This window comes from Mustela nigripes, unplaced genomic scaffold (assembly GCF_022355385.1).
Source record: "Mustela nigripes isolate SB6536 unplaced genomic scaffold, MUSNIG.SB6536 HiC_scaffold_20, whole genome shotgun sequence".
NCBI lineage: Eukaryota > Metazoa > Chordata > Mammalia > Carnivora > Mustelidae > Mustela > Mustela nigripes.
Window position 1 is genome coordinate 1,850,082 of NW_026739436.1, and position 18,906 is coordinate 1,868,987.

At 37.0% G+C, this 18,906-nt stretch overlaps 1 protein-coding gene across 12 annotated transcripts in view; it reads left to right on the plus strand.

Annotated features, from left to right (window-relative positions):
- The window catches only part of LOC132008020 (gamma-taxilin-like), a 39,798-nt gene that overhangs the window by 10,039 nt on the left and 10,853 nt on the right, over positions 1-18,906 (plus strand). For 9 of the 12 annotated variants that reach the window (XM_059386382.1, XM_059386392.1, XM_059386384.1 and 6 more), the window contains 4 exons: positions 835-1,138; positions 3,834-3,925; positions 15,220-15,390; positions 16,748-16,942. In XM_059386382.1, the coding sequence (XP_059242365.1) occupies positions 835-1,138; positions 3,834-3,925; positions 15,220-15,390; positions 16,748-16,942 (762 nt within the window). The remainder of the gene's footprint in view (positions 1-834; positions 1,139-3,833; positions 3,926-15,219; positions 15,391-16,747; positions 16,943-18,906) is intronic. The other 3 variants (XM_059386393.1, XM_059386394.1, XM_059386383.1) reach the window with 2 other exon arrangements.

Below are 18,906 nucleotides of genomic sequence, written 5' to 3' on the forward strand. Positions count from 1 at the left end.
GAAAGATAAGTTTAATGTGAGAGCTTCTAAAAGCATATTATCATTTCTTTTTCCAGTTTCTCTCTTCTTAGTTTTTCTCTCTGTTGCTTGCTTTTTCCTGGTTTTGTCCCTTACCCCAGGCTGCTGAAAGGCAGTATTTGTGCCTACAATGTTTTTATCCAGAGCTTCCCGGGAAGCTACTCCAGCCTTGGGACAGCTCTCATATAACAAAGGCATACTCATATACAGGTTTCTCAGGGGGCTGCCAGAAAGGTTGAATGATCCTTTAAATGATCTCCATATTGTTCTCTCTGGCACTAAGAGTATGGGCTCCCATCTTTATAGCCACTAGAGTGTGAAGTACGGTAGGTGGGAAGTTTAAAATCCCATGGTGCTTTCCTACTGCAAAACAGCTGCTTTTCTATCACTAAAGTCTTCCATTTGGGTTGAAGTTTTAAATTTAAAAATTTGAGAAAATTTTTTTCTTTTTAGAAAATTTGAGAAAAAGTTGTTTCTGCAAAAGTTGTTTCTGATGGATTCTGGCAGCATATTACTTATTGGAAGAACAGTGCCTTGGAGCTTCCTATTCTACCATTATGGTAGTTCTTTTTAACTCTTTGCCTCCTTTAATTTAAAATTGCACTATTATTTTGTAAACAACCATGAAAGGGCGAAAAACTGCCCATGATGATGTGCCTATTGATTGTACCACATACAAAAAGTAAAAAGTACATTTAGACATCAGCAATGTAGGATGGAAAAACTGTATTTTTATGTACTGTATAAATTCCTTCCTGTGATTACATTTGATTTAGCCTCCCTTCCATGATCTTTTTTTCTCTTCATTCTTTCTAGTGTGTGATTGGCATAATGGAAGAATCTAGAATTTGCAGGCTAGGAGTGAAAGCAGATATATTGTGTAACTCTCAATCAAATGATATTCCTCAACACCAAGACTCAGATTGTTCTGGCACAAGTAATAAGAATTCCTTGCAAGAGGATGAAGGCAGTAACTTTATAACAAAGAACAGGATTTTGGTGAACCCAGTGCACTACATGCAAGAGTCAAGAATGGATCCTCCTGGACCAGATGCTGGCAAGGATCCTTCTGATAGTCAAGAAGATTCGGAGTGCAACAGGAACAAAGGAAAAACCTTAGGTAATATTCTCTGCACAGTGGTTGGACATTTTTATGTGCTGCTTATTTTACCTAGCTTTTCTGTGGCACAGGTAACTATAGAACCTGTCCAGTTTTCAGGTATTTGTGGTTTTGGTTTAAAAAAAAACCAGCTCTGTTATTTTTGAACAGATCAGTCAGTTCTACGCAGGAGGGAAAAGTGGCAAGAGAGGGCCTTAGTTACAGGGTCCAAGGTATTTTACCTAAATAATCAAGAACTGTTTTTATGTTTTTTGTTTCTGTTTTTGTTTTCTTTTTGTGAAAAAGTCTGTAGCCATATGGCAGAAGCACTATTCTTGTGTCTGTTGTTTGGTTCTTTAATCGACCAATTACTACGAAGATTGTTTTTGCTCAGTTTATTTAAAGAATATTTACTAAAATTTGGCATGATATGTTATCCCTGGCTTAGAAAGCAGGCTAATAAGTCTGAATTTCAGGGTGTTTTTTCTCCCTTCTGGTATGTTAGTTTGACATTTTAGGGCTAAGAATGTAGTATGTTAAATTTCAAAAATAAAATTTAAAACCCTGACTTTGCCTTAGGAGCTGCTTCTCATTTTAAAAAATGATTGTTAGAACTGGCATTTACCTGGTTTGAATTGAGTGATTTCTGTACCTAACACTAACTTGGAATTTTAAAAATCTCTTTTCTGCCATCCTTTATGACTTTAAAATTTATAGGAATGTGAGTAGTATTTAAAATTCCTTGAAACAAGATAGGTATCTTTTATATTGGCAGCCTCAGTGATACATGTAAAATATAGCTTTAGGTTTTTTTTAGTAGTTTAATGGTTGTAAATGGTTAAATCGTTGTAAATGGTTATAGTTTAAAATCTTCATAAAATTACAGTTTACATATATTATTTCATTCCCTCTTTATTTGTTCTAACCCAATAAGAAACAGTTTCAAAATGAAAATTTTGTGTGCAAAGAATTTTATTTAAATTCACTTAAATAAAATGTTAGTTTCAGAGGTAGAGTTCAGTAATTCATCAGTCGTATGTAACACCTGGTGCTCCTTCCATTATGAGCACTCATTACTGCCCATCACCCAGTTGCCCCACTCTGCCTCCCCTGCCTTGCCCTCCAGTAACCCTCAGTTTGTTTCCTAGAGTTAAGGATCTCTCATCTCTCAAACCCTCAGTTTGTTTCGTAGAGATCAGCATCTTTCAAATAGGCTCCATCTGTTTTTGTCTTATTTGTCCTTCCCTTCGATCCTCTGTTTTGTTATTTAAATTCCACATATGAGTGAAATCACATGACAGTTCTCTTTCTCTGACTTATTTCACTTAGCCTAATACCCTCCAGTTCCATCCATGTCCTTGGAAATGGTAAGATTTCATTCTTTTTGATGGCAGAGTAATATTCCTTTACACACACACACACATACACACACACACACACACACACACCATTACCCATTCATCTGTTGATAGACATCTGGGCTCTTTCCATAGTTGGGCTATTGTAGAAATTCCTGTTATAAACATTGGGGTACGGGTGCCCCTTTGGATCACTGTGTTTATATTCTTTGGTAAATAATTAGTAGTTCAATTGCTAGCTTATAGGGTAGCTCTATTTTTAATTTCTTCAGAATCTCCACACTTTTTCTAAAGTGGCTGCACCACTTTGCATTCCTACCAATAGTGTAAGAGGGTTCCCCTTTCTCTGTATCCTCGGCAATATCTCTTGTTTCCTGGATTGTTCATTTGAGCCATTCTGACCATGGAGGTATTATCTCATTGTTTTGATTTGCCCAGTGATGTCGAGCATTTTCGCCTGTGTCTGCTGTCCATTTTTAAGTCTTCTTGGGAAATGCTTGTTTGCATCTTCTGCCCATTTCTTGCCTGGGTTGATTGTTTTTTGGGTGTTGAGTTTGATGAGTTCTTTATAGATGTTAGATACCAGTCTTTTATCTGAAATGTCTTTTGCAAACATCTTCTCTCATTCCATGAGTTGCCTCTCAGTTTTGTTGAGTGTTTTCCTCATGTGCAGAAGCTTTTTATATTAAGTCCCAAAAGTCATTTTCCCTATTGTTTCCCTTGTTTTTGGAGCATGTCTAGCAAGAAGTTGCTATGGGTGAGGTCACACAGGTGGCTGCCAGTGTTTTCCTCTAGGATTTTGATGGATTCCTGTCTCACATTGAGGTCTTTCATCCCTTTTGAGTTTATCGTTTTGTATGGTAGAAGACTCTAAATACCCAGAATATGCTTGGTAAATCACCAGAAAACAATCATAGCTCAAATTGGTCATTGGAAAAGTTGTTAGTCACAGTGGATTATGTGCATTTTAGATAGGCAGAGTGTGCTAGATGAGCAGTCTTAAACGTCTCTCAGTATTTGTATTTGGCCAGTGGAAAGGTTTTGAAAACATTCCTACCGTTTGTAAAATGTTGTACCTTAGAATCAGCAGTTAAGTAAGAGTTTTTAAACTTTGAAGAAGTGGTGTGCTTACTGTCCAAGTACCCAATAGTAAATTGCTAATAATGTTAGTAAACTGAAGAAATTTGTTGGGGGTAGGGGATTCCTCCTAATCGTTACCCTGATTTATTGGTGAATCTGTGTCTGACTTACACCCTTACATCATAACATGGATATTTGAACATAAAATTTATGTAGAATTTACAGATTGGATTAATTTTCTCCTTCTGGTACTTTTTTCCCCTTTTATTGGCCTTCAGGAAAAGAAGTGTTATTATTGATGCACGCTTTAAACACTCTTTCAACTCCAGAGGAGAAGCTGGCAGCTCTCTGTAAGAAATACGCTGATCTTGTGAGTATTAAGGGTGCAAAACTTATGTAAAATATAGCAAAATGTGTGTGTGTGTGCTTGATAAATTTTTAACATAGAATTTTGGTATGGCTTTAAAAGTAAAGTTGTATTTCAGTACAAAATTGAAGGGAAGAGACTTAGGTTGATTGTATGGGCCCATTTAATGGTGTGACACACAACATTTTATTGCTTTTTGAGTTTTAGAATAGATTTTGTAAAACTCAGTTTCAGCATGTGTTTTTAAAGATCTTATTTATTTATCAGAGAGAGCGAGCGAACATGGGGGTGAGGAGGGAAGTAAGGGAGAGGGAGCCTGCAGAGAGACTGGATCCCAGGACCCTGGGATCATGACTTGAGCTGAAGGCAGATGCTTACCTGACTGAGCCACCAAGGAGCCCTAGTTTTAGCATTTCTAAGTTTGCATTTTCCTTGTCTAGGATTTTGATGCCTGACATTGTGAGGGAATAATTTCATATGTAAATTGAGGGATTTTAGACATGAAAGCAGATTAAATTTGAAAGCTTTAAGGAATTGTGAATTACATGAAGTAGTCTAGTAGTTTCTTAGAAAAATATTTCCTTAGCACCCAATATATGGCAGGCATCATATTTTTCCTCCATCTTCCAAAGAAGTTGACTCATAGAAAATAATTTGTTCTGAGAGTGGCCTATGTTATTTCAAGTAACATTAATCCTTTTTTGGCGTATGTGGAATTACTCTTCAACATGGAAACCCTGCCCTAATTTTAAATGTGAAGAATAGGAAAGTCATAAGATCTTTTGAAAAATAGTGGGATTTTTTTTAGAGTTATTGGTTCTATTGTAAATGCCAAAATTCTTGTGTTTTGTGAAATATTTATGTAAATTATTTTAGTGAATTTTATGCATTCACACGTGTTATTAAAGCAACAACTCTATATCATGCTCTATATCTTGGATACTTCACAGTATCAAAACATACTATGGTTCATGAATAATGGACTTTTACGTATAGAACTGAAAGAATAATAGTTACTATTCCTTCAGGTAGTATGCATATACTCCACTGGCATCTTCTAAAATTGTAAGAGGTGGGAACCACTGAGCATCAATGAAAAGGCCTAGAAATTGTCCAGATGCAAACATGGCAGTAATCAGAGTGTTGGATTGCTGGCCTCAGGAAAGGAAAAGTCTGCTTCCACTGGGTAGTGAAGTCAGTGTGTAATGATACACTCACATGATGAAAATCAAATAAGAAGTGGTTAAAAAAAAAAAGATGGAGAAAGGAGTGAAATTTGCATAGAAAAGTGACAGAATGATGAAAGGTTGGGTAGTTAGCCTGGTGTTAGGATATCAGCAGGCAGCATGAAAGGATTAGGCAGGAGAGAGCAAATTGACTAGCATAGTGGGCTAGGGCAATCCTTAAACTCCTACAAATCATTGGTGAATTTTGATTGTAGATTCTGATTCAGTAGATGTAAAATTCACTCTATACTGGATTTGAGGCAGGGGTGGGGAGCATGGCTAAAATACCATATTCTATCAAGTTCTTAGGTAACGACCAAAGCTGTTGGCCCAGGGATTAGATTTAGAGAAACCAAAATCAAGTGGGCTTTTACTTAGGAGGAGGACATCAGTAAAAATTACAGCATATGTTTAGCAAGTGACACATTAGAGACTTATGCTAGTGAGTAACCTATCTTTCATCTTATTCAGATCAGTAGTTCTTATGAGTAATAAAACAGGTATATTTTGTTTTGAAAAAAAAAAATTCTAATACTTTGTTTCTTGGAAAACTAATTTCCTAAAAAAGTAGAGTAGTAGACTTAGGATATGTAACAGTGAGACCATTTTGAGAGTATGTCACTATCAAAAAAGCTAAGGGTAACATCACAGTGGACAGGAGAGACTAAGACACAAATTCTGTCTCTGACATGGCTGTCAACAATCTGGAGGGAACTCACAAATCCAGACCTTTTCTGTGATGAACAAAGGGTTGTAGTTTACATCACACATCCCAGCTTTTAAGATCTGCCACTGAGAGACAGACTCCCACAATAATCTGGCTTTGAATACTGGTAGGATTTCTATTGGCAAGACTCAAAGGGTAGTATAAACTGAGGTACTGCTATGTAAGGGCTTGTGAATACATTCACTTGACCTAAGGCCCAACACAGAAACCGCTGTTTGAAAAGCACCTGGACTTAATGTGAAAGACGCTCATTTGATTATTTTAGTCTGGACCTGAGGGACAGGACATGTTGGAATGCTCTTCAGGGACTGCGGTGATAGCAGGTATCATTTTTATACCCTTCTCCTATCCTTAAAGACCATCAGTGCCCTTTTTTCACTTAACTCTGCACTTTTTGTTTCCCCCTTTAGTGGATGCCATCTTTGCATTCTCCATGTGTGCTGCTACAATCAGTGGGAACCATTCTTTTATTTCTTTTTCCTTGTTAGGTAGCATCTTTGACCTCTCCCTCTGCCATGTTCCACAATTCCCAGGGGGAAGCTTTTACACAAGTCTGCTGACCATTTTGTGGTTGCCTCCCAAGGGACAACTCTTTGTTGTCTGGCTCTTTAGGCTGAGGAAATTGATCTGCTGGATCCCACAGGGCTGTAACAAGCAGAGACAGTTCTTCACTGACTACCATCCCCAGGGCAAACTAAAACATATCTTCAGTCTTTCTGAGAAACTTTATCATCACAGCTGCAGTCTGAGGGGCAGTCTTCTAATAGACACGCCTATATAGGCAGACTGTAAACATTTCTAGAGACCTTGAAAGAGCCACTCCAGAGCACTAGTCTCTCTCAGAGAAGAGCTCTTACATGTGTCTGTTGCCTTAGGACATCTCTTGAATGCCTTGTCGAGTGAGAGTGTTGTACTCCTTGATCAGATACAGTCGTTGGCTAGAACTGAAACATAGCATCAAGTCTTGCAAAAAATGTTCATTTGTTTGTCCTGAAACATTGGCTCAAGGGGCAGGCTTCCTGTTTCTAGGGCCCTATGTAGTTTCTCTCTTAGAGGCCAGAGTATGCCATTGTTGTTCTCTTCCACTGCTTCACTGTAGCTAACAGTATCTCTCAGAAAGGAGCTTGTTTGCTCATCTAGAATCTTGATTTTTATGACTTTCACCCAGGAGCACCTCCAGATCTCCTGTTCTGGCAGGCAGCCTGTCTTATGCTTCTGATCCTACAGAACTCCATATATTTGCATATTTTAAGATGTGTTATTGGGGCCTGGCTTCCAGTCAGCACAAACCTTAGTGATCTTTGAGATCTGTGTACTTTGGGACACTGGCAGGTCTTGGTACACTGAACAACCTTGAGTTTATGAAGGGACAAGTAGGCCATTGGACAATCAGGAAGGTCTGACAGACAACCAAGTTGTAGGGCATTGCTGAATTCTGCTGTTCATGCTACACAAAACATTCCTTCAAGACTGGGAGGGGTGGCCACTTCATCTACTGCATAGACACTGTGAAAGAGAGTCAAGAAAAATGAAACTGAGGAATATGTTCCAAAGGAAAGAGCAAGATATGAAACAGAATAAGCAGTTTATCTGATAAAGAGTTCAAAGTGATGACTGTCAGGAAGATGCTCACTGAACCTGGGAAATGAGTGGTTGAAAACAGTGAGAACCTCAACAAAGAGATAGAATATATAAGAAAGAGCCAAAGAGAAAAAGAATACAATAACTGAACTGAAAAGTACACTACAGGGGCTTAACAGCAGACTAGGTAAGATAGAAGAGTCCGTGAACTCTGCAGCAAGAACAGTGATCTCACACAATCAGAGCAGCAAAAAGAAAAACTAGAAAAAAAAATAAAAAAAAAGATGAAGACAGCTGAGGGGACTTAGGGGACAACATGAAGGGGATTAATATTTTGCGTTATAAGGCTCTGAGTTGGAGAACAAAGGACGACGAAGAAAATTTGTTTAGAAAAGGATAGGTGAAAACTTCCTGAACTGGAGAAGGAAACAGACCTTGAGATCCAGGAAGCACAGTTGCAAAGAAGATGCACCCAAAGACATCCACACCAAGACATGTTGTACTTAAAATGTTAAAAGCTAAAGACTGGGATTATTAAAAGAGCAAGAGAAAACAAACAAAAAAGCCAAAAACCTTATATACATAGGTATCCTATCAGACCATCAGCAGATTTTTTAGAAGAAACTTTGCAAGCCAGAAGGGAGTAACACGATATATTATTCAAAGTTCTGAAAGGAAAACAAACAAACAAAAACAAAACTTCTAACTAACCAAGAACACCTACCTGGATAAGGATGTTACTCAGAATTGAAGGAAACGTAAAGAATCCTCCAGATAGGCAAAGGCTTAAAGGAGTTTATCATGACTAAACTAGCTTTATGTGAAATGTTAAAGGGACTTCTTCAAGCTGAAAAGAAAGTGGGAAGTTCACAGATGTGTGGAGGTTAAATAATGTGCTAAAGTGCCCATCATTAAAGGAATTAAATTTAATTAATTGAAGGACTTTTTTTTTTTTAAATGTTGAGACAAATAATGATGGGAATACATCATACCTATCGGTTGCAAGAGCATTTCTCAGAGGGAGGTTCATAGCAATTTGTACCTTCCTCAGAAAACATGAAATCTCAACTTAAATTTACATTTCAGTGTACTAGAAAAAGACCAAAGCCCCAAGTTAATACTAGGAAGGAATACATAAAGATAATAATAAAGATCAGAGTTGAAACAAATGAAAAAGACCAAAAAGCAGTAGAAAAGATCAGTGAAACTAAGCTGCTTCTTTGCAAAGATTAACAAAACTGACAAAGTTTCAGCTGCAATTAGCAAGAAAAAAATAGAGAGGGCTCCAATAAATAAAATAATGGATAGAGGAGACTTTGCAAGTGATAGCACAAAAATACAGTTAAAGCTGCAGATTCTGGTTGTCTGTGAGAAACCCAATTCCTAGGCCCCGATCTTCGAGCCAAACTACCAGAATAATCTTGCCTCCTGGCCATAAGTGAAAGCCATAGTGCCTAGGACTAGGGAAATTAGGTCCTAAGAGATGGATAATGTCTTTCCTTCTTCCTTCTGACCCCCAACCAAACAACATGGTTTTCTTTGATTCTTACTCTGTACCAAATGAAATGCAAATTTCAGAATTTATAGCTGTATCTAAAATCAGTACCTCAACTTACATTGCTGAAAGATGTTTTTCCTAAGGAAATTACTCCCTTTTGGTCTTCTCTCAGTGCCCAAATATCTTGAGGCTAGGAGGTGCACCCTTTAATTTCTTTCTGTTCCTCTGTCTTTTTAAAACCTGGGTTTCCAAAGGTTTGAGACAAATGTAGCTGTCATGCTGTTTTTTCTCTTGTTGTCATGAACCATCTTTTCTGGTTACCCAACTCTCACTCACTGAAGACTTGCACTGACCCACAGTTGTCCACAGAAGCCTGATTCCTGTTCTCAGTCTTCGTGGTTCCTTATTGTAGATGGCTCATATGAAACTTCAGCCCTGGTCTTGTGTTTCTTTGTTTTGTTTTGTTTTTTAATTCATTGTGGTAAAATACACATATCATTAAATGTACCATATTAACCACTGTTAGGTAATGCATTTCAGGGGTATCAAATACATTTATTTATGTTGTTGTGAACCATCACCACTATCCACATCTAGAAACAAACCAAGCCTCTATGTTACTAACCAGTAACTCCTTCTTCTCTCCCTCAGCCTCTAGTAACCACAATTCTACTTCCCATCTCTGTGCTTTTTTTTTTTTTTTTTAAAGATTTTATTTATTTATCAGAGAGAAAGAGGGGGAGAGAGCGAGCACAGGCAGACAGAATGGCAGGCACAGGCAGAGGGAGAAGCAGGCTCCCTGCTGAGCAAGGAGCCCGATGCGGGACTCGATCCCAGGACGCTGGGATCATGACCTGAGCCGAAGGCAGCTGCTTAACCAACTGAGCCACCCAGGCGTCCCAACCCATCTCTGTGCTTTTTGACTACTCTGGGTGCCTCATTTAAGTGGTAGCCTGCATGCATAAATACTTTTGCACCTGTTTTATATCATGTAGCATATCTCAGTTCATTTAGCATGTATCTTTGTAGCAGAATAATAATGCATTGCATGTATACAAAAAGTGCATAACACATTTTGTTCATGTATTCATCCTTTGGACATTTTTTTATATCTTTTGGCTGTTTTGAATGATGCTTCTCTGAATATGGGTGTACAAATAATCTATTCATATACCTAGTTTCTGTTATATCATGTCATACCCAGAAGTTGAATTTATGGATTATATAGTAATTCTTTGTATCCCCCAGTGTCTGTAGCCAGTTAGCAGTGCTCAGTGATTGCCGTTTCTCCACATCTTTGCCAATATTTGTTGTTTTCTGTTTCTGTTGAAAGCCTTTCTGATGGGTGTGAAATGGTATCTCACTGCAGTTTCATGTGCATTTCTGTAATGATTAGTAATATTGTGTATCTTTTATGTGCTTACTGGTAGTGTATATGTCTTCTTCAGAGAAATGTTTGTGTAAGTCTTCTGCCCATTTTATAACTGTGTTGTTTTGTTCTTATGTTCTTAAGTTAATTTATGTTTATAACTTATGAATATTAATCTCTTCTGATATGGAACTTAAACATGACATTTTTTCCTTGCTGTGTGTTGTCTTTTCGCTTCTTTGATAGTGCCTCTGATGTACAACAGTTCTTAATTTTGATGGAGTCAAGTTGTTTTGTTTGTTTTTTTTGTTTGTTTGCTTGTTTTATCTTTTCTTGCCTGTGTCTTTGGTATCAAGTCCAGGAATCATTGTCAGACGCGGTGTCATGAACTTTTACCCCAAGTTTTCTGTTAAGAGTTTTACAGTTTTGGGCGCCTGGGTGGCTCAGTGGGTTAAGCTGCTGCCTTCGGCTCAAGTCATGATCTCAGGGTCCTGGGATCGAGTCTCACATCGGGCTCTCTGCTCAGCGGGGAGCCTGCTTCCTCCTCTCTCTCTGCCTGCCTCTCTGCCTACTTGTGATCTCTCTCTGTCAAATATATAAATAAAATCTTAAAAAAAAAAAGTTTTACAGTTTTATGTCTCAAGTATGTCTTTGATCCATTATTTTTTCTTTGTAGGAGACATTTGGGATACAGTATTTTGTTTTTGTTTTTAAAGTTTTCTTTTTTGGGGGGTACAGTTGTTACATTAGTTTCAGATGTATAGCATGGTGATTAGACAAGTTTAAACACTATGCTGTGCTCACTACAAGTATAGCCACCATCTGTCCCTTTATATCCCTATTACAATATCAGGGACTGTACCTTTTTTTCTTGAAACTTACTTATTCCATAATTGGAAACCCATTACCTCCCATTCCCCTTCACCCATTTTGCCCATCCTCACACTCCTCTGGCAACTGTCAATTTGTTTTCTGTGCTAATAGGTCTAGTTCTGCTTTTTGTTTATTCATTTTTTTCCTTAGATTTTTTTTTCCCTTAGATTCCTTAGATTAACAGTGGTTAATTATGTGGTATTTGTCTTTCTCAGTCTACTCATTTCAGTTAGCATTGTACCCGCTAGGTCCAATTGTGTTGGTGCAGATGACATGATCTCATCCTTCTCTACAGCTGCATCATATTCCATTGTGCATTATACCATGTTTTTCGAACCTACTTCTCTTAGGTTGCTTCTAGTCCTGGCTGATACAAGTAATGCTGCAATAAACTTTGAGACACACAATTTTCAGAATTTATATTTCATTTTCTTTGGGTAAATACCTAGTCATTGAATTACCAGCTCATGTGGGAATTCTGTTTTTAATTTTCTGAGAAACTTCCATCCTAATCACCATAGTGGTTCTGTGCCTCTTGTAGGATTGTTCTTTTTTTGTGCAAAATGCCATTAAAATTTGGATAGAGATTGCATCAGTTGGTAGATTGCCTTGGGTAGTATGAACATCTTAAAATGTTAATTCTTCCAGCTCATGAGCATGGAATTGCTTTACATTTATTTGTATCTTACTCATTTTTTTTTTCATCAGTGTCTCACAGCTTTCAATATAGGTCTTTCATCTTCTTGGCTAAATTTATTTTGAGGGATTTTATTATTTGTGTAATTGTAAAAGGGATTATTCTCCTAATTCTCTTTCTGATATTCTCATTGTTGCTATATAGGAAAAAAACACAGTTGATTTCTGCATATTAATTTTATAATCTTTAACTTTACTGAGTCTTGTATCCATACTAATAATTTCTTGGTTGAGTTGTAAGGGTTTTCTAGATATATATAATACCATGTCATCTCCATTTACTTTTTTCCTTTCCAATTTGGATTATTTTATTAATATTTTTTTCTTGTTGAATTGCTTTACTAGGATTTCTTTTCTTTTTAAGATTTTATTTATTTATTTGATAGATCGAGAGAGCATGACTGGGGAAATAGCAGAGGTAGATGGAGAAGTAGGCTCCCTTTCCGACACAGGGCTTGATCCCAGGATCCCTGGATCATGACTTGAAAGCAGAAAGTCAGGCTCTTAACCAACTGAGCCACTGAGGCACCCCATGGCTAAGATTTCTGATACTGTGTTGAATTAAAGTGGACATCTTTGTCTTTTTCCTGATCTTAGATCAGGAAAGCACTGATTTTTTTTTCTTTAAATTTTATTTATTCATTTAGAGGGACGAGGAGAATAAGAGAGTATCAGCAGGGAGAGGAGCAGAGGGAGATGGAGAGAAAGGAACTCCAGTATACTCCATGTTGTGTGCAGAGCCCATCACCGGGTTCCATCTCAAGACCCTGAGATCATGACCCAAACCAAAATCAAGAGTTGGATGCTTTTACTGAGCTACACAGGCGCCCCCTCATCTTTTCCCCATGGACTGTGATGTTGAATGTGGGCTTATCACATATGGCTTTATTGTGATGAAGTGTGATTCCTCACAATCCACTTTATCAGAAGTTTTTATCATAAATGGATATTGATTTTTCTGCATGTACTATGATGATCCTGTAAATTTTATCCTTTATTTTTTGTTGTTGTTGTAGTGTATCATATTGATTGGTTTGTGAAGATGGAACCATCCTTGTATCCCTGAAAAATCCCACTTGATCATGGTATCTGGTCATTTTATTGTATTGTTGAATTTGATTTGCTAGTATATTGTTGAAGACTTTTGCATCTGTGCTACTTAGGAATATTGTCCTATAATTTACTTCCCTGTCATGTCCTTGTCTGGTTTTCACTGGCAGGGTAATGTTGGCCTCTTGAAAATGAGATCAGAAGTGTTCCCTCCTCTTCAGTTTTTCTTGGAAGAGACTGAGGGGTGGTGTTGATTCTAGCTTGGTAGAATTCACTAGTAAAGCCCTTGGTTCCTAAACCTTCGTTTGTGGGAAAGTTAACTGAGTTAATCTCCTTATTTGCAATTTGAGTGTTCGTATTTTCCGTATTTTCTGAATTCTGCTCATAGGTTATCTGTTTCCAGGAATTCATTCATTTCTTCTAGTTCGTCCAATTTGTTGCTCTGTAGTTGTGTGTGATGGGCTCTTATGATCCTTTATATTTCTGTGGTATTTGTTTTTATGTCAACTCCCTCATTTCTGGTTTTGAGTCCTACTGTTTTCTTGTTAACTGTAGCTAAAGGTTTGTCAATTTTTTAATTATTTTTTTCAATCACTTCTTAGTCACAGATGTTTTTTATTGCCTTTTTAGTCTGTAGTCTTTTTATTTCACCCTAACCTGTGCTGTTTCCTTCCTTCTATTAATTTGGGGCTTTATTTCTTCCCTTTTTTGCAGTTCCTTGAGGTATAAAGTTAGGTGGTTCATGTGGGCTCTGTGTCTTGACGTGGGCATTTATTACTAAGAACTTCGCTATGAGAAATGTTTGTGCTGCATCCCATATTGGTATGTTGTTTATCCACTTGAATTTGTCAGAAGATTTTTTAAAATTTCTTTTGATTTCTTCATTGAGCCATTGGTTTTTCAGTGTGCGATGTTTAATCTCCACAAATTTGTGAGTTTCCCTTTTTTGCCCCTTGTTACTGATTTCTTGTTTCATACCATATTGTTTGAAAATGATCCTTGATATGATTTCAGTCTTCTCTTTGTATGGAGCCTTTTTGTATGGAGCCTATCATAAGACCTATCCTGAAGAATGTTGCATGTGCACTTGAAGAGGGTACATTCTGCTTTTCGGTGGGATGTCTCTCCTTTTTGTTTGTTTGTTCTTTTTTTTTTTTTTTTATTGTGTTATGTTATTCTAACCTTTTTAAATCCACAGATTGATAATCTGTTTGGATGATCTTCTTGTCTCAATGGAGTTTGCTCTAAAGTCCATTTTGTTGGAAATAAATATAGTTACCCCAGTTTTTCTTGGTTTCCATTTTCATGTACTGTATTTTCTATCTCATTTCCAGTCTTATGCATTCTTATTGCTGAAGTGGTGCTCTTGTAGGCAGTGAATAACTACTTATGTCTTGTTTTTTTAAATCCATTCAGCCACTCTTTGTCTTTTGATTAGCGAATTTAGTCCAGTTACATTTAAAGTAATTGTTTTCCCTGTACTTACTGCTGTTTTGTTAATTGTATACTGACTGTTAATGAATTACCAGTTTAAATGTGCTTTACTTCCAGACAGTAGTATGACTCAAAAGCAAAATTACTCTTTTCCAGCAGGAATTTCAATGAAATCAGAAGCATTTTTAGTAGCTGTAAACATATTGCCTCCAGGAGTGTTTGTTTGCTTAAGATGTGTTTATTAGAGAGAGAGAGTAATCGCGTGCGTGAATGAGTTACCTGAGCATGTGGGGGGAGGGGCAAAGGGAGAGAGAATCTCAAGCAGTCTCTCTGCTGAGCACTGAGCAGGACTAGGCTGGATCCCATGACCCATGAGATTAGACCTGAGCCTAAACCCAGTCAGAGGCTTAACTGACTGAGCCACGCAGGTGCCCCACCTCTAGGAGTGTTCAATAAATCCACATTTGTCAATATTTTTTTCCTCATGAAAGTGTCATTGAAATGTCAGCAAGACTCACATAATTTGCTCTAAGTCTAGAATTGTTTTCTTCTCACTCACAAAGAGTTGCTTATTTTTTCAGTAGTTTTTGTATGTTCTTGTAGAAAAGCAAAACCACATGACATGCATTCAAAAGAAGTTTTCCTAAAAGATGTTTTTCTTTTTAATTAAAAAAATGGACATTGAGGTTGATTTTCTTCATTCCCTAAATTATGTGCATACTTTTTTATGTCTCAACTGATTAAGAGAGTACTGGAAAGAGTCCATGGTGGTACTTCCAGTTCTGTCAAGTGTAAGTCAGGGGTTCTTACTTTGTAAATGTATAAAGTTCTTGTTAATTTTAGCTGGAGGAGAGCAGGAATGTTCAGAAGCAAATGAAGATTCTTCAGAAGAAACAAGCCCAAATCGTGAAAGAGAAAGTTCAGTTGCAGAGTGAACACAGCAAGGCTGTCTTGGCAAGGAGCAAACTAGAGTCTCTTTGCAGGGAACTTCAGCGTCACAATAGAACATTAAAGGTTAGTTTTGTTCATTTTTTTTGTTTTTCAGATTGTTAGAGTGATTTTATAATCCCTATATGTACATTTGAAGTAAATCTTTGCTTTACTTGCTGTAATGGAGTGTGGTTTTAATAATGGTTGCTTGTTCCTTAATCTTACGTACAACTGGTCTTATAGATTAGGTTCCTGAGCAGATGACATTGTGGGGTCCTCAGGGATGTACTACCTTGCTTACTTGTTTATTCATTTTTGCCTGGGTTTGTCCATTATAATGGTTTGTCCATTATAAATATAAGACTCACTCTGTCTATCCAGATGGTGGTTTCAGCTTCGAGGAAGAGCTTTATAGTTTGTAGTATGTGTACCTTATACTTAAGCACAGGGAATGTAGGTGGTATTGATGTTTATGGCCATAGCTTTCCTGCTTATTAAGGAAGCTTAAGGTGACCAGATAGTATGCGGATCATTAATGTAGTTGATTATCACATTCTTAGATAAGAAATGAAATGCTTAGCTGAAATGAAGAGACTGGTAGGTATAGACTTGAATCAAAATGAGTTTAAGAAAGAAAAACAGGTTGTATAGAGATGTACTGTGGCTGCTGAGTGTCTAGTGTGCCTGAGTATTCTCTGCCAATCTTGAGCTATTCGGTTGTTTAAATACGTATGTGCGTTTATGTTAAAAAGTGTGTGTATGTGTGTGTATGTATACATATAGATATAGTCTTATAAATAACCAAATAATCATATAAGGAATTGGAAGGTGTGACTCAGAAAGTAGGCTGCTAGGCGGGACATCTCTCTTCAGACTGATACAGAATGATATCAGTCATTCTGTCTGTCAAACCAGTAAGGAGAATATTGGGAAAATAATGAGGAAGAGTAAGACTGTGGAGAAGGTCTTTACTTGTGCTTTGGGTAGTAAGGTCTGCATAGTCAGCAAATACTTATTTAGTAGCAGGACAGTTGTTTCTCTCTGCTTATCTACTTAGGAAATATGTTTGCTTTTATTTTTTATTTTTTTTTAAGATTTTTATTGTATTTATTTGACAGACAGAGATCACAAGTAGGCCGAGAGGCAGGCAGAGAAAGAGAGAGAAGCAGGCTCTCTGCTGAGCAGAGAGCCCAATGTGGGGCTCGATCCCAGGACCCTGGGATCATGACCTGAGCCGAAGGCAGAGGCTTTAACCGAGCCCCCAGGCGCCCCAATATGTTTGCTTTTAAATGAGAGTTTTCTCATCATAGATAAGGAGAAGGGCTTGTAGGTGAGAAACAATACTTGGGGCAGGATTACATGAAATGACATAGCAGTAACATGAGCAGTTTATGTATAAATTTATACTATACCAGTAACAGAAATTATTTTGAATAATAAGGAGGAAAATATGCAGCAGGCACAAGAAGAGGAAGAGAATCGTAAAGAAGCAACTGCACGTTTCCAGTTGACTTTAAATGAGATCCAAGCACAGTTGGAACAACATGACATACACAATGCCAGACTCCGCCAGGAAAACACCGAACTGGGAGAGAAACTGAAGAGACTTGTTGAACAGTATGCACTGAGAGAGGAGGTAAACATGTTTTGTGTTTTTAGATAACGTCTTGTTATTTTGAATAACTTTACACCTTTTATTAAAAAAGACTATGGTCACAGGACAGTATTTTAAAACTTGTGTACACATGGTAGTGGTAGTCAGGCATTCATTAGATAATTCATTAGGAAATTGTTAGGCACACTCTGAACTGAATGACTAATTGGGGATCATCACTGATGACCTAGGGTCTTTAGATTTGGATATGTGCGGTATCTTCTGCAAGACCTGTTGAGTGGTATTTGTTTTCCATGTGTTACTTGAATATTGTAATTTTAACATATAAATTGTTTTTCCCATATCCAATGTGAGGGTAAATAAATACATAGCCCACCAGTATCCAGTATCTCAGACTTCCATGGTAATCCATCATAAAGCTATGATACTAAAATGTATAGTACCATTGCATTCTACCTTCCATACTTTTGGGGAGTAAAAAAGAAACTTTTAACAGAATACCCAATCTTCTTGGTTATCACACACAGTAAATTTACAGGAATGATTAATAGCTCACAGTTGCAGTTATTTTGCAGACTAGTCTGGAAGTACTGTGATACCTAGCTTAAGAGGAAATTGGTGATAATATGCTTGTTAAATTTTGTTACTTTCAGAAAAAATAATGAATACTGTTATGCTGAAAATAAATAAATTTAATTAAAAAAATAAAATAAATAAAACATTACAGGGGAAAAATTACTTTTCAGAGTTCAAAAAATTACTTTCAGAGTTCAAATGTACAGGGTGAGAGCCTTTGGGTTTTCTAAAGGGTACATTTCTCTGCCTTTATTATGCTTTAAGGGTAGTAAAAGGTATGGTAACTGACAGTAATAATTTTATAAAAGTATAATATTTTAAAAAAAGGGGGGTAGTAAAATGTGGCATTATGTGTGTTGAACTCCTAACAAAGCAGATTAAAATTACTAATTTAAAAATATTCTGACCAATTTAAAATGGTAAATTTTAAAATGGTGTATTTTATTCCCCAAAACAAACCTAAAAACAATTTCTATGGCATTTATCCAATTTGACTTCAAATTTTAGATTGTTTTAACTTAACAGTGTTACTTACAGCCTTTAGAAACATATATAGGATTTGAGTATTTTCCTAACCATTCTCATTTATCTTTTGACAGCAAATCTGTGTGTAAGCATATCCAGGGTGTCATATTACTTCACTCAGCACTATTTGAATGCAGATCTTGAAATGGAAAGATTCTCCTGAAGCAGAAACACAGTTGCTATTTCACACCAAAATATTTAGTCATAATAATTTAACTGACTACCTTGTCACTGCCCACATTTTTCTCCTCCCCAGTCCCCTACAGAGGAACCCACTAAGATTGTTTGAATCAGATCCAGACAAGTTTTATACATTTCATTGGTTATGTCTCAAGTCTTTTTTCAATACAAGTTTCCCATCTCTGTGTTTTCTCTGTGCAGTTTGTTTATTGAAGAAACTCCTTTTCAGGCCTACAGAGTGGATGATCTTTTCAGTACATTTATAAAGTCCTCATTTTCTTAAAATTTTCTTTCAGGGGCGCCTTGGTGGCTCAGTGGGTTAAAGCCTCTGCCTTCCACCCAGGTCATGATCTCAGGGTCCTGGGATCCAGCCCCGCATCAGGCTCTCTGCTCAGCAGGGATCCTGCTTCCTCCTCTCTCTGCCTGCCTCTCTGCCTACTTGTGATCTCTGTCTGTCGAATAAATAAATAAAATCTTAAAAAAATTTTTTTTCTTTCATTTTTTTTGTTGAAACAAATGACTGCCTACTTTGTTATTACAGTGGCATATTTTGAAAGTGTATGTTCAAATCATATTACACATAAGTCTTGTTTTAGGTATTATAGAATTTTCTCTCACCTGTCCCTTTTTTGGAGATGGGGTCAGAATATAATTTAATAATTTAAACAAATTATTTGTAGTCAGAGACAAATCTAGTGCACCCC